This window comes from Ovis canadensis, chromosome 6 (assembly GCF_042477335.2).
Source record: "Ovis canadensis isolate MfBH-ARS-UI-01 breed Bighorn chromosome 6, ARS-UI_OviCan_v2, whole genome shotgun sequence".
In the NCBI taxonomy this organism is placed as follows: domain Eukaryota; kingdom Metazoa; phylum Chordata; class Mammalia; order Artiodactyla; family Bovidae; genus Ovis; species Ovis canadensis.
This window is the reverse complement of record NC_091250.1, coordinates 88,922,464-88,938,080: the sequence shown is the minus strand read 5'-3', so window position 1 is coordinate 88,938,080 and position 15,617 is coordinate 88,922,464. Positions and strand designations below refer to the sequence as shown.

At 44.4% G+C, this 15,617-nt stretch overlaps 1 protein-coding gene across 1 annotated transcript in view; it reads left to right on the top strand.

Annotated features, from left to right (window-relative positions):
* Positions 1–1,336: 1,336 nt before the first annotated feature.
* Positions 1,337–15,617, top strand: part of IGFBP7 (insulin like growth factor binding protein 7) — an 80,218-nt gene continuing 65,937 nt past the window's right edge. Inside the window, exon 1 of the mRNA XM_069594204.1 lies at positions 1,337–1,974. Within this exon, the coding sequence (XP_069450305.1) occupies positions 1,500–1,974 (475 nt within the window). The 5' untranslated portion in view covers positions 1,337–1,499. The remainder of the gene's footprint in view (positions 1,975–15,617) is intronic.

Below are 15,617 nucleotides of genomic sequence, written 5' to 3'. Positions count from 1 at the left end.
GATCTGAAAACTACAATAGTCACAGCGGGTCATGGAGTCAATTTAGTGGACCTTGACCAGGGAATTCATAAAATTGAAATAGAGTAGGCAGTATCAGAGTGCCCTGTCTGCATTTGGTTCAATTTGGGACAGTAGGTTGTGTAAACTCTATAACTGGGTAAGAACACTTACGAACAATCTGCTCTAAAGACTTTTCATTGTTTTATAAACAATTTTCTTGTCAACATAGACCTTTGAAAGAAAAAAGTGCCACTTTTCTAGAATATGCTAAGGAGAAGCCAGAGAATAAGTGCTAAGTTTTCCTGATAGGAGGGCCCTTGATATTTTATTCTCTGAATTTTGTGACTAATTTTCAAAAAAAAAAATGTACAATAATTATCCTAGGAAGACTCTGGTGAGAGTGACATCTAGAGACTGCTGGTGGTATGGTGAACCGCACACTTTGAGTGAGTAATCCTAACCCTTGGATTTATGCTAAGAAAAAAGAATTCAAAGAATGCAAATGCAATGTGTAGAATGACACAAACGGCAGTGCTTTCAGTTTCATAAACATGGAAACAACTTAAAAGTCTGCTTAATAAGAGGGATTTATGGAACCGTTTGTCTCGGAAAAAAGCTTTGAAGTTGAGTTTCCAGAGCACTTTTCAGGAAGACTGAGGGGGAGTCGTCAGTCGTTTATATAAAAATAAAAACCTCAACAGAATGACTGGTGAAAATTGGGGCGCTCTAGCGGCCTCAGTGGCCGCACACACACACCCCAAGTCGTGCTCAGGCCTCCAGAGGGGTTTGATGGCTGTCCAGCACCACATATTATAAACTGAGGACACAACCAGCTCTCGCATGGGCTCCAGTACTCACAGATAAAACTTGACATGAGAAAGCACAGAGGGAGCAGGCAGTTATGAGGGTCCAGAAAGAGGAGCGGTTGGAAACGATTTGTCCTTTAAGGTTGGTACCCAAGACCACACCGGGCCTGTGGCCAACCGAGACACAAAATCTCCAAGTGGGGTTTGGAAAACGAATTGTTCTTAAAAGAGCTTCGCAAACCGCAGAACGATCAATACTCAGGTCCCCCAGACCCACGAGAATATAATGGATTACACAGGAGACCATCTCAAAGTTGTTATGAAGTATAAATACTCGGACTACGAGAGCCGAGGAACAAGGGTGTGAGGGAGCTGTTTTCACTGAGGGCGATTCCCCAAGGATGGGGTGCACGCAGCCCTGGGGAGCAGGGGGCCGAGCAGGACCCGGCGGGGTGCGCTCGGAGCTAAAACTCAAAGCCAAGGGGCGTGAGGCCGAGCATCCCCGGGCCCGCGCCGCCCCGCCCGGCCCCGCCAGCAGGGGCGCGCTCGAGCCCCGCGGTTCCGGGCGGGGCGGCGCGGGCCAGGCGGCCCCGCTCTCGCCGCCCCGGGGTGTGGTTCCCGCGGCCGGGTTTAAAACGCTGGCCCGCGGGGCCCGGCTCACTCGCGCTCCCGCCGCCGCCACCGCGCCCCGCCATGGAGCGGCCGCCGCTGCCCGCCCTGCTCCTCGGCGCCGCCGGGCTGCTGCTCCTGCTCCTGCCCCTCTCCTCTTCCTCCTCTTCGGACGCCTGCGGCCCCTGCGAGCCGGCCGCCTGCCCGCCCCTGCCCCCGCGGGGCTGCCAGCTGGGCGAGACCCGCGACGCGTGCGGCTGCTGCCCGGTGTGCGCCCGCGGCGAGGGCGAGCCATGCGGGGGCGGCGGCGCCGGCAGGGGGCACTGCGCGCCGGGCATGGAGTGCGTGAAGAGCCGCAAGAGGCGGAAGGGTAAAGCCGGGGCAGCAGCAGGCGGCCCGGTTGTGAGCGGCGTGTGTGTGTGCAAGAGCCGCTACCCCGTGTGCGGCAGCGACGGCGTCACCTACTCCAGCGGCTGCCAGCTGCGCGCCGCCAGCCTCAGGGCCGAGAGCCGCGGGGAGAAGGCCATCACCCAGGTCAGCAAGGGCACCTGCGAGCAAGGTGGGCACCGGCGCTTTCCCCTTGGATCCCGCCCCGCCCCGCTGAGAGAGCCGGGCGCCCCCTCCCGGCGCAGAGCCGGCAGGATGTCTGCGGCCTGCGCGCCAGGCTGGTTCCCGCGGCTCCTCCAGTGGGCATCCCAGGAGACAAGAGTGGGGGAGTTGGAGGTCGTGGGATGCCGGGAGGGAGGGATGGGCGACGCCTCCTCGTCTCTCTCTCTCTCTCTCTCTTTTTTTTTTTTTTTTTTGGTGATTTTATTTTGAGAGTTCGGTGAGTGTGCCAAGAAAGTGAGGACTCGTGGAGAGAACAAATTATAGAAAAGATTTCCCGATACCATAGACTCTCCCGTCCCCAGAGCCCACCCAGCTCATACTAACAACTGGCAAATCGATTCACGAAAGCTGCCCCCACTCTTTGGGGAACCCAGAAATACATTTTCGCCTCTTTCTTTCTTGGCTTGAGTGTCTAGATAGAGATGAAGGCAAGAGATAGGGAAAAGGAGTTTGACAGTCAAATACAGAATAAGGACTTTCAGAGAGAAGTTGTCTCGTGTTTGATGGACTAGATTGTAAGAATTTTAAAAATTAGATTTCATGGTTTCTTAATGTTAAGGGAAATAAATAATTCACTTACTGGACTTTACAGATTCTCAAACAGTAATTTAAACTAGCTAGTTATTTGCGGGGAGAAAAAAAATACCTCTTTAAAGATGTCATATATATTGTGAACTTATGACCATTTTGTTTTTCTTTCTTCTTCCTTCTTTTCTTTCTTTATTCTTCTTCTTCTTCTTCTTCTTCTTCTTTTTTTTTTTTTTTTTTTTTGAATAATTTGTCCCCAGGATGCACTTTTCAGCAGAAATGCCTTTGAGGTTATGTTTGGTCGTTTATTTTATTCCAGACAAGTCCAAGCTTGCCATAAATGAAAGGGGAAAATAAAGAGAGTCTGGACTTGCAAAATAAAACGAGGGGGCTTTTTAATTCTCAAGTCTGAAATAACATTTTCCATAGAAAGCAGTTTCAGGGGAAAGTTAGAAATCCAACTTTGGCAGCCCCATTCCTGGTCCCAGCCAAGGCAGAGAAAGGGAGAGAGGAGGCAGTTCTCCTGAAATGACAGAAGCAGTTGCTCCTTTAACACAGCTCAGGCTTTCTCCAAGCTCCCCAACCAATTCTTTTGTTAGAGTTTTTCCCAGAAGTCCAAATGGCAAATAGGTCATCTGTCACTGATTGAAAGCTTTAAATAGTGTAACCAACTTACCATTAACTATTTATATTATCATCACCTTAAACTTAGAAAAACCGCAATGCAAAGTAATCCACATGCTCTTCCAACAGAAACAGTCATTTGTTCCTTTGGATCTAACTTATCAGTCATACCATGAAAAAAGAAATGTGCATAGTTGAAGGATTCATTCCAAATATTGACATTTTTCTTACACATTCCAAGGGGAATTTTTCCCCACAGTCTCCAAATCAATGGAATTTGCCTTATCAGAGCAGAAGGTTAGCTTGGAGATTATTTAAGCATTATGGTCACTTCTAGCCTGTAGCTAGTTTTATTCATCTTCTCTCGTTGCTATTTACATCTCTAAACACTCACACAGTGCAGTTATAAAATATTGAGACTGATAGTCATGGAGAAGTAGGCATGTAAGCTCATTGTCATGTAAACCAAGATCCTCAGCATCTCTCCAGACTGCAAACGTCATGAGGATACAGACCTAGTTTTCCTTTATGTTTGGGAAAATGTTAAAGAGAAATAGCTTCTGAAACTGGAAACTTTGTCATAAATTAGTCCCCCCCCCCCCACCCAATCTAAATTTAGAGTTAAGGAGTCTGGTGCCTGAGACCATTTTATAGAAAAAAGCCAGGGAGAGCAGAAAAGAATGTGAGGTCCACCAGAGTACGTTTCCACAGCAAAGATAAATGAGACTAAAGCCAGATCTAATTTATTTCTCCTGATTCCTGAATGTGTTTTGACACATCACAGAGGCAAACCCATCAAAGTGCCTTTAACCTCTGTGCCATTTAGTACTGAGACTTTGCAAAGAATAGAAATGCATTTCTAGGTTCTTCCAGTCTAGAAAGGGTTCTTCTTCTACCCTCAGAAGAAACTCCAGTTATGCATCCTCAAGTATTGAGATGGAGAGGGCATCACTGTTTGTCTCACTTAACCTGCATTTACTGAGACCGTGTGGCAGGTGTCAGCACTCTTGCTAGATGCTGTACAGTTGAAGATGCACAAAAGAAGTCTGGTCTTGCTGATTAACAAAGTGTCCATGAGTTACAAACCTGTCATCCAGAGCACTTTCCCTGGAGCCCTGGAGAACCCTGATCTAAAAGGTAGTGACCTAGTAATCTCACCTAAGACTGTCATCATGAATTTAGTGCCATTAGATCTTATTGAGGTCCCTGAAGTCATGAGTAACTAGAAAAGATTTGAAAATTCAGTATAATTAAAAGTTAATAGAGGGACTTTCCTAGTGGTCCAGTGGCTAAGACTCTGTGCTCCCAATGCAGAGGGTCTGGGTTCGATCCCTGGTCAGGGAACTAGATCCCAGTTCAGTTCAGTTCAGTCGCTCAGTCGTGTCTGACTCTTTGTGACCCCATGAACTGTAGCACACCAGGCCTCGCTGAACATCACCAACTCCCGGAGTCTACCCAAACCCATATCCATTGAGTCGGTGATGCCATCCAACCATCTCATCCTCTGTCATCCCCTTCTCTTCCTGCCCTCAATCTTTCCGAGCATCAGGGTCTTATCAAATGAGTCAGCTCTTTGCATCAGGTGGCCAAAGTATTGGAGTTTCAGCTTCAACATCAGTCCTACGAATGCACACCCAGGACTGATCTCCTTTAGGATGGACTGGTTGCTGCAAATAAAAGTCCACATGCCACAACCAAGACTTGTCACAGCCAAACAAATAAATAAAAATAAAATTATTTTTAAAAGTTAATAGAGATGCCAAGATGTGTAATAAAATCTCACAGGGAAGAACACCATGCCTCTTTATTCCGGGTCTTGGTTACTCCTTTTGTGCATAATCCTTTATATCTGAGTTACTTGGCAATCTCTTGGTCCTTGTGTCTCATTCCCTCTTCTCCCTCAGAATTAATTTTTTACTTGTAGAATGAGAATTCATTCTTAAAAGACTTTCTTGCTAGTACCTTTGTTGTTTGCTATTATTCCGTCGTTGAGTCATGTTTCCAACTCTTTGTGACCCCATGGACTTTGGCACACTAGACTCCACTGTCCTTCACCATCTCCTGGAGTTTGCTCAGATTCATGTCCCTTAAGTCAGTGATGCCATCCAACCATCTCATTCTCTGCTGCCTCCTTCTCCTTTTGCCTTCAATCTTTTCCAGCATCAGGGTCTTTTTCCCATGAGTCAGCTCTTCAAATCAGATGACCAAAGTACTAGAGCTTCAGCTTCACCATCAGTCCTTCCAGTGAATATTCAGGATTGATTTCCTTTAGGATTGATTGATTTGATCTCTTTGCTGTCTAAGAGACTCTCAGGAGTCTTCTCCAGCACTACAATTTGAAAGCATCAATTCTTTGGCACACAGCCTTCTTTATGGTCCAACTCTCACATCTGTACATGACTACTGGAAAAACCATAGTTTTGACTATACAGACCTTCGTTGACAAAGTGATGTCTCTGCTTTTATATGCACTCTCTATGTTTGTCATAGCTTTCCTTCTAAGGAGTAAGTGTCTTTTAGTTTCATGGCCGGCAGTCACCTTCTGCAGTGATTTTGGAGCCCTAGAAAATAAAATCTGTCACTGCTTCCACTTTTTCCCCATCTATTTGCCATGAAGTGATAGGATTAAATGCCATGATCTTATGCCATGAATTTTATGAATGTTGAGTTTCAAGGCACCTTTTTACTCTCATCTTTCAACCTCATCAAAAGGCCGTTTGGTTCCTCTTCACTTTATGCCATTAGGGTAGTATCATCTACATAACTGAGGCTGTTGATATTTCTCCCAGCAATCTAGATTGCAGTTTGTGATTCATCCAGCCCAGCACTTCCGATGATGTATTTTGCATATAGGCTTCCCTGGTGGCGCAGACGGTAAAGAATCTGCCTGTAATGCAGGAGAACCAGGTTTTATTCTTGGGTTGGGAAGATCCCCTGGAGAAGGGAATGGCAACCCACTCCAGTGTTTTTGGCTGAGAATTCCATGGATGGAGAAACCTGGTGGGCTACAGATCACGGGATCGCAAAGAGTCAGACATAACTGAGCAACTACAAATAAATAAATAATACTTTACGTATAAGTTAAATAAGCAGGGTGACAATATACAGCCTTGTCATACTCCTTTCCCAATTTGAAGTTGTTCCGTTTTTCCATGCCCAGTTCTAACTCTGTTACTTTTTGACCTGTATACAGTTTTCTCAGGAGACAGGTAAGGTGGTCTGGTACACCCATCTCCAAGAATTTTCCAGTTTGTTGAGATCCACACAGTCAAAGGCTTTAGCATAGTTAATGAAACAGAAGTAGATGTTCTTCTCTTGCTTTCTCCATGATCCAACAAGTGTTGGCAATTTGATCTCTGGTTCCTCTGCTTTTTCTAAACCCAGCTTGTACATCTGGAATTTCTCAGTTCACGTACTATTGAAGCCTAGCTTGAAGGATTTTGAGCACAACATTGCTAGCATGTGAAATAAGCAAATGGCTCAGACAGTAAAGAATCTGCCTGCAATGCAGGAGACTACTGTTCAATCCCTGGGTCAAGAAGATCCACTGGAGAAGGGAATGGCTTCCCACTCCAATATTCTTGCCTAGAGAATTCCATGGACAGAGGAGCCGTGGCAGACTATAGTCCGTGTGGTCGCAGAGTCAGACTATACTGAGTGACTAACACTTTCACTTGAACATTCTTTGGCATTGCCCGTCTTTGGGATTGGAATGAAAACTGACCTTTATACTCCTGTGGCCATTGCTGAGTTTTCTAAATTTGCTGACATATTGAGTACAGCACTTAAAAGCATCATCCTGAAGGATTTTGAATAGCTCAGCTAGTACCTCTAGGACCAAGTTAAAACTACCTAGCACTTCACAATGACTCTCTTATTTTGATTTTGGCCTTTTCTGTCCAACCACCTTTATGGTCCAGCCACAGTAATCGTTTGCTCTTAGCTGTTGTTTGCAGTGACACCTTCACTTATCTTTCCACTCTTGAAACTCTTAGCTTTCAAGGATCAGCTGGTATCACTGTCTTTATGAAAACCCTTATCTCTTCCTTCCCCTCCCCACCCCTCATAATTATGTTCTTATCCTTCTTCAGCTCTCTGTAGGCTTCCAGGCATCTTTTTTTTTTTTTTTAATGTTCTGAGTCTGTTTATACACTCCTTGGGGGGTGGAGAGTGTTACTTTATTTTTTAGGGGGGTAACCCCACTCCAGTACTCTTGCCTGGAAAATCCCATGGATGGAGGAGCCTGGTAGGCTGCAGTCCATGGGGTCACGAAGAGTAGGGCACGACTGAGCAACTTCGCTTTCCCTTTTCACTTTCATGCGTTGGAGAAGGAAATGGCAACCCACTCCAGTGTTCTTGCCTGGAGAATCCCAGGGACGGGGGAGCCTGGTGGGCTGCCGTCTACGGGGTCGCACAGAGTCGGACACGACTGAAGCGACGCAGCAGCAGCAGCAACATTGGTTTATAACATTAGATACATTTCAAGTAGACAGCATTATATTTCTACTTCTATATACCCAACAGGGTGCTCACCACCAAAATTTTTGTTTCCATCTGTCTCCATACAGTTGAGTCCCTTTACTCATTTTGCTGTCTACCCCACCCCACCCACTCTGTTCCTCACTGCTCTGTTCTCTATAGCTACATGTTTGTTTTTGTTTGGCTTGGTTTGTTCATTTATTTTGGGTCTTGGGTTTTTTTTTTTTAATTACACATAGAAGTGAAATCATACAGTATTTGTCTTTTTCCTTCTGACTTATTTCACTTAGCACTGTACCCTCAAGATCCATTCCATGTTGTCACCAATGATAAGATTTAATCTTTTTATGGCTGAGTAATATTCCATTGTACATATGTGTGTGTGTGTGTGTGTGTGTGTGTGTGTGTACGTACCACATCTTTATCCATTCATGTGTCTCTGGGCACTTAACACTGTTTCCCTATCTTGGCTATTGTACCATTGTAAATAATTCTATGATAAACTTAAGGTGTGTATATCTTTTCAGACTTTGTTGTTCAGTTGTATCTGACTCTGCAATTCCATGGACTGCAGTATTCCAGGCTCCTCTGTTCTCTGCTATCCCCCAGAATTTGCTCAGATTCATGTCCATTGAGTTGGTGATGCTATCTAACCATCTCATCTATCTTTTCAAATTAGTGTTTTTGTATTCTTGGGGTAAGTAGCCAGAGGTGGAATAACTGTATCATATGGTAGTTCTATTATTAATTTTTTGAGGAATATCCATATGGTTTTCCATAGCTTCCAATTTACATTCCCACCAACAGTGTACAAAGGTTCCCTTTTCTGCACATCCTCACCAACACTTGTTATTTCTTGTCTTTTTGATAATAGCCATTCTGACAGGCAAGAGGTGATATTTCATTGAGGTTATGATGTGCATTTCCCTAACAATTAGTGATGCTGAACATCTTTTCATGTGCCTATTGGCCCTCTGTATGTCTTCTTGGGGAAAATACCTATTCAGCTCCTCTGCTTTCTAGCTAGTATTTATTGCACATGTACTGCGTGTATGTGAGCACAGGGCATTCTAGCAGAATAGTTAAGATGCTGAGCTCCAGAACCAGACTCCTTGGTGTAAATCTTAACTCTGCCGCTTACTTAGCTTTGAGCATGATCCTTGACCTCTTTGGGCCTTGGTTCCTCACCTGTAATATAAGAATTATAATCATACCTATTTCATAGAACTGTTGTGAAGATTCAATAAGATGATCCATAGAAAGCACTCAATGAATATCCATTGTTGTCATTTTTCAACTTGAAACAAGCTCTATGAGGGAAGGGGATTTTCACTCCCTGTTCTCTCCTCGAGGGCCTAAATCAGTGCCTGGCATTAGTAAATGCTTTGAATATATGTTGAGTGAATGAATATATGAATTTTTAGGTGCTCTTTCTAGCCTCAGGGTAAGCAGCCTTGAATAAGATAGACAAGATCCCCCTCTCATGGCATCTATCGAAAACTTTAAACACAAAGAAGTAAACAGGTAGCTTCACATAGTATGTACTGTGAAGAATGTACACAAGGGAATAGGATAGAAGCTGGGGGTGGATGAGCAGCTTTAGGTGGGGGTGGGCCACGCCATGCGGAGGGCCCTTGTGAGGATTTCAGCAATGGAGCGAGCTCCTGGGAGAAGAAGGAGCTCTTCTAGTTAGTGTAGCACCTTCCACTGCCTGAAAAGGGCTCTTTGAATGTCTGTCTTCCCCACTAGACTGGGAGCATCCTGAAAGAGGGACTCCATCTTGACAACTGCCCCTCCCCAACAACCACAAGTTGGTTCTCTATGTCACTGAGTCTATTTCTGTTTCATAGATAAGTTTGTGCCCTATTATAGATTTCACATATAAGTGATACCATATGTCTTTTCTCTTTCTCATTTAATGTATATGATAATCTCTAGTTGCATCCATGTTGCTGCAAATGGCATTATTTTGTTCCTTTTTATGGCTAAGTAGTATTCAACTGTATACATGTACCACGTCTTCTTTTGAGGCTTCCTAGGTAGCTCCGTCTCCAGTACCCTTGCCTGGAAAATCCCATGGATGGAGGAGCCTGGTAGGCTCCAGTCCATGGGGTCGCTAAAAGTCGGACACGACTGAGTGACTTCACTTTCACTTTTCACTTTCATGCGTTGGAGAAGGAAATGGCAACCCACTCCAGTGTTCTTGCCTGGAGAATCCCAGGGACAGGGGATCCTGATGGGCTGCCGTCTATGGGGTCGCACAGTCAGACACAACTGCAGCGTCTTAGCAGCAGCAGCAGCAGCAGCAGGTAGCTCAGTGGTAAAGAATCCACCTGCCAACACAGGAGAAACTGGTTCAATTGTTGGATTGGGAAGATCCCCTGGAGGAGGAAATGGCAACCCACTCTAGTATTCTTGCCTGGGAAATCCCACGAACTGAGGAGCCCAGCGGGCTGCAGTCCATGGGGTCACAAAGAGTCAGACATGACTGAGTGACTGAGCATGAACTATATCTCCTTTATCCTTCCATATGTCAATGGACTCTTAGGTTTCCTCATGTCTTAGCTATTGTAAACAGTGCAGCAATGAATATTGAGGTGCGCATATCTATTGAATTATGATTTTCTCTAGATGTTTGCCCAAGAGTGGGATTCCTAGATCATATGGTAGCTCTATTTTTCATTTTTTAAGAAATTTCCATAATGTTTTCCATGGTGTCTCTAACAGTTTATATTCCACTAACAGTGTAGGAGGGTTCCCTTTTCTCCACATACTCTCCATCATTTATTGTCTGTAGACTTTTTGATGATGGCCATTCTGACTGGTGTGAGGTAGTACCTCACTGTCATTTTGATTTATATTTCTCTAATAGCCTTGTTGAGCATCACGTGCCTATTTGGCCATCTGTATGTATTCTTTGGAGAAATGTCTGTTTAGGTCTTCTGTTCATTTTTCGATTGAGTCGTTGTTGTTGTTGTTGTTAAGTTGTATGAGCTGTGTGTCTATTTTGGAAATTGAACTCTTGTTAGTTGCAACACTTGTAAATATTTTCTCCCATTCCGTATGTTGCTTTAAGATTCTTTTAGAGGAAAGTGATCCAAAGAACAAGTTAATGTTTCTTCATGGTTTAGGAATTAGTTATTAAATGGAAGGTGCCTAACCTACTGTTCTGCAGTTCTTCAGGAGACAAATTAACAGGCTTAGAATTAAATAGCCACAAGGCGCTTTTAGATTACACACAAGTAAGAACTTGCAGCAAAAGCTGTTGAATACTGTAACGTGCTCTTGTGGGAGTCAGGAGAATTCTGTTTCAAAGATTCTTTTTTATGAAACTGAGAGATAACCTAAGAGAGGAGGGGAAGTGTCTGGGAGATGATGTTATAAGGTTATAAAAGGTCTTTTAAGACGTTTTACAGTCTAGACGTATGAGATGGAGTGATTGAGCTGGGAAGACATTTATATAATGCCTTTAAATATGCTCTCCCATCTTTCTCTAGAGCTTGCCCTCTGGGTTTGTCATAGATTTGCCTCCTAGAAGAAACTGCCTTATAAGGCTCTCTTTTGTGTAGTTTAGTGACAGAACTCCCTTTAGAATCCAAGGCCAGCCAGCCTTCCCTCATTCTAAATTCCTCCCCCACTGGATAAGATTATGGTGCTTCCTTTACTTTAAGCTGCCCCACAAATGATCTCACCTCGTCTGTGTTTTTAACTGTAAGACAAATAACATTTTGTTTTTAGCCAACTGTTTGGGGGAAAAAAAGAGAACCTTGAAATATTGTCAAAAGAACTTTTACGCAAGGGAGCATATGAGTGTAACCTTTTTTTGTAATTTAGATCCAGGAGTGGCACTGTTAGAAAGCTTTGAGATGAAAGAAGACTTTGGAAGAAGATTTAGGAATACGTAAATGAATGAGCCTGGTTATGTTAGGAAATTTTAAAGTTTTCCCAGTGAGTCCTTTACTCTTTATGAGGGGCATAGGAGAAAGGGAAAGACTATAGAAATACCCAAGGGAAACTTTGCCAAGCCTGATCTGTGTGGTTCTTTCAGGCTGATTTAAGTCCACCACCCCACCAGTATCCCATCACCTCCATGAAACCTCTGAGAGAAAGTGAGGAGGTCAGGAAAAAGAAAAAAAGGTTGATATTAGGGAGGGGGATAGTGTTTATTTATGACTTAAAATTAATGTGTAAAATAGTGGAATTTTATTTTGTCCCAAGTTAGATCAATGGCAAATGATCTGATGCCTTTGAAAACACTAACTTGGGCTCCCCTGGTGGGCTAGTGGTTGGGAGTCCACCTGGGGGGACACAGTTTCAATCCCTGGTCCAGATGCCAAGATCCCGCATGCCACGGACAACTAAGCCTGTGTGCCACTACTACTGAAGCCTGCACACCTAGATAGAGCCTGTGCTCTACGACAAGAGAAGTCGCCGCAATGAGAAGTCCTTGCACTGCCACAAAGAGTAGCCCCCACTCACTGCAACTCGAGAAAGCACGCATGCAGCAACAAAGACCCAGTGCAGCCAAAAATAACTTATTAAATAAAGGAACTCAGAATAAATGGACATGGATTCCCAAGGCTCGAGGAATTTCTTCTTATTCTAAATAGTGCTTTTTAAATATTTAACTTGTTGAGTTTGACTTAACCATCCTGCAAAGGAAAGCTGGGTGAGGTTAATCAGAAATAGCTGAAGCCTAGCAAGGACCCTCCCCTCAGTGCCCCCACCAAGCCATGGGTTACAGAGAGAGGAGTCATGCATGAAATTGCCTGGGTCTGAAAGCAGGTCCAGGTTGCAAAGTTTGAAAAGTAAGAAAGGTTCAGACCAGGTAAAACAGACCTAGTAACCCAGGGTTGACAAAGCCCCATTCAGATGCTATGAAGTTACTTACAGAAGGGTGTTGGCAAGGCAGGGAGAGCTGACATGTTCAGAGTAGAGTTTACCACTATGAAAAAGCAACCCCCTCGAAAACCTCAAATAACATTATATATATATATATATATATAAAGATATATATATAAAGATATATATATAAAGATATATATATAAAGATATATATATAAAGATATATATTAACTATATATACTTAAATTAGTATATATAAATTAAGATATATTATTATATGTAAATTGCATAAATGAAGGCACAGTGTATTCTCCCTACTTCACAGAATTATCACAAAGGTCAGATTATAGAATGGACATGAAAGCATTCTGTAATACTGTGCAGCATCAAAAAAATGTAAAGAACCATTATTGACTAATCTGTAAACTCCTTTGGGCCAAAACTCTACAGAGTGCTTTGTAGGGTGTGATAATGATAACTGGTGTTTGTGTAATGCTTTACTGAGGGTTTCTGTGGATGTTTCCTCGGAAACCACACAACAGCCTTGGAAGGTAAGAGGAGCTATTATCCCAGCTTCCAAATAAGGGAACTGAAGGTCAGCTGTCACCCAGCCAGTAACTAGCAGTTCTAGGACATAAATCTAGGTATTCTTCTGCAGCCTTGCCATTCACAGTGTGGTATGTAGACCAGTGGCATCGGCTTTCTGCATGTATTGTCCTGCTCTTCTGTAAACCTGAAATTATTTCAAAATTAACAACTTAAAAGTGATTCACAAAAGTCAAACTCCTGGGTGTGAAAAAGTGTTAGGAAGACCTTAGTGAATTTATCTTACTTCTCTTTTCCTTTTGATGAGTTAACAAAAGGGATATGAGATACATTCTTGTCTAAACTGCTGTGAAAGAGCTTTTTCAATAACATAAAAGAGAAATTCTGTATGATAACAGAGTTGATGTCATGGTTCAACTGGCTTTTTGTGGTAGTGTGGTGCAACTTGTAATAAATATGTTACATTCAGCAAAAGATGGTATGCCTTCTGTGAATGGATGTTTCCAAGGGGACTTTGTACAGGTCCCTGAGTGCCCAGCCTAGAGTTGGCCCTTCCAGGGTCAGATTGGGAATCTAAGAGCAAGCCTCTTCAGTTGCAAGCAGGAGGCTCTTTCTTAACCACTGGACTAGCAGGGAGATTTCTCAACCAAGAGGCTCTTAAAGGTCCAGTATGCTAGGGGCAGCTGGCATGAAGATTCTCCCAAGCAGGACCTCTTGGGAGATACCGTTTGTGTGTGGTATTTGGTCATTGGCCAGGCCTTTCTGGTAACTCTGAGGAGGGTACAGGAGAAGATCCCCAAGAAAACTGCCAACACACTCAAGTGTGGACTTTCATCTGAGGTTTCAGCCCCGAGTGCTGACTGAGGCCTCCTCCTCCAGCACAGAACCATCAATATTCCTGGCTGGGATAATAATATTTACTCCACATCTGAGCAGTAGTTCATCATACATAGGTCCATATACTCTCTTTAGGGAATTTGCATTTTTAGGGACTGGAGTGTATTTTTTGTCAGTCAAGTGACAACTTGCCAAAGAAGAAAAATCCATGTAGGAGTTTGAGGACTCAATTAAGTATAATCCATTGTGACTTCCTGAGAAAGGAAAAAAAAAAAGAGCACTTTAATAGTCTTAACAGGCATAAATGCAGCTGACTCCAATCACCCTGTTCTTTCATGTTGTTTTTCTTGAGGAGGGGATGACTCCAGTTTTTTTGGAATCTTGTCTTTTTCCCTGAGTGAGAGAAGCTCAAAGACATCTCATTTACATCCGGGCAGATTAGCAAGCTGGCGGTCAAGTGGCTGAATTGAGAAAGCTTCAGATCTAACATCTGTTCAGCAATTTTCTGGCCTGACCCCAAGCATGGGAGAAAAATTTTTATCAAGAAGTAGATCTCCTGGCACCTTCAGAAGGTTTTGAAAGAGACCACACAGAAATGAGGCTTTAGGAATCTGTCGAAACAGCCCAAGCCTGAAGGATGCAAAGCCCGCTTCTTCTCCGTGGGAGCTTTCAGAACTTTCTGCTCAGGGAACAGACATCCAAGAGTGAATTTCAATAGCAGCTGTAGCAATTACGCTGCAGCCCTGGCTTCCAAAGAACCCCCCCTCAGGAAGCCGTGGAGCCTGTGATCCTGAATGAAGGGCTTGGGTGGCAGCGCAGCCCTGAGTGAGAGGAGTCGGAGCAAGGGATCCTTGCAGTGAGGCCGCTTATTAGAGATGCTCAGCCCAGCTGGAGAGGCCAGGCCGGGACAGAGATCAAATGTTGCCTGAGTTTTGACAGGTCAGGACTGTGGAGCCGGAGGCCCCTCTCTGCTCAGGTGTGTCTCAGAGGAGGAGGCAGAAGGTGATCCAGCTTAGCTCTTGCTGCACCACTGAGCCTGGGGTTCATGAGAAGATAACTGTCAGGGCCGGGGCAGGCCTGTTCAGGACTCAGTCGTGATGTGGGCAAGTTAGCAGCCGCCTCCTGCAGTCCTGCCCCATCTGAGGCTTCTTTCTTTTCACCTGCTCTGTCTGCTTGGCCTGTCGTTACAGGCTGCTCTTTTTTCCTGTTTGATGGAGTGCAAAGAAAGGGGGTTTTCTTTCTCCACCTCTCAACCCTTTCTTAGATACACAGCCTGGCGAGCAACTTTATAAATGGTGAGCTCTGCTCCATCTTCTCCCTCAACTCCAGCCCCAGACTCATGAGCCATCTCCTGGCTTCTCGCAGAAGACGGTCAATAAGCAAATACTTGACATCCACCCCCAGAGGCAGCCAGCTCAGCCCACGTCATGCAGAAGATGGCTGTCCCTTCTTTTCGTTACACTCCTTTGGGAGGAAGCTTTCTCAATGTTTTAGGAGCCTAATCCATTCCATGCATCAGCCCCAAACCCTGTGACCCATCTCAGGTCCAGTCCAGGGTATGGGAGGGACAAGCACACCCCCTGGTGACCATGGGTTTAACTCAAGGTTGACCCCAGATCTGACCCTTGTCTTCAACTCTTGTGACTGTGCTGGTCGCACAGAAGCCAAAACGTGGCTGATTATTTGTAAGGAAATATAGCAGAGTGGTCAAGAGTGTGGACTTGGGACTCAGAC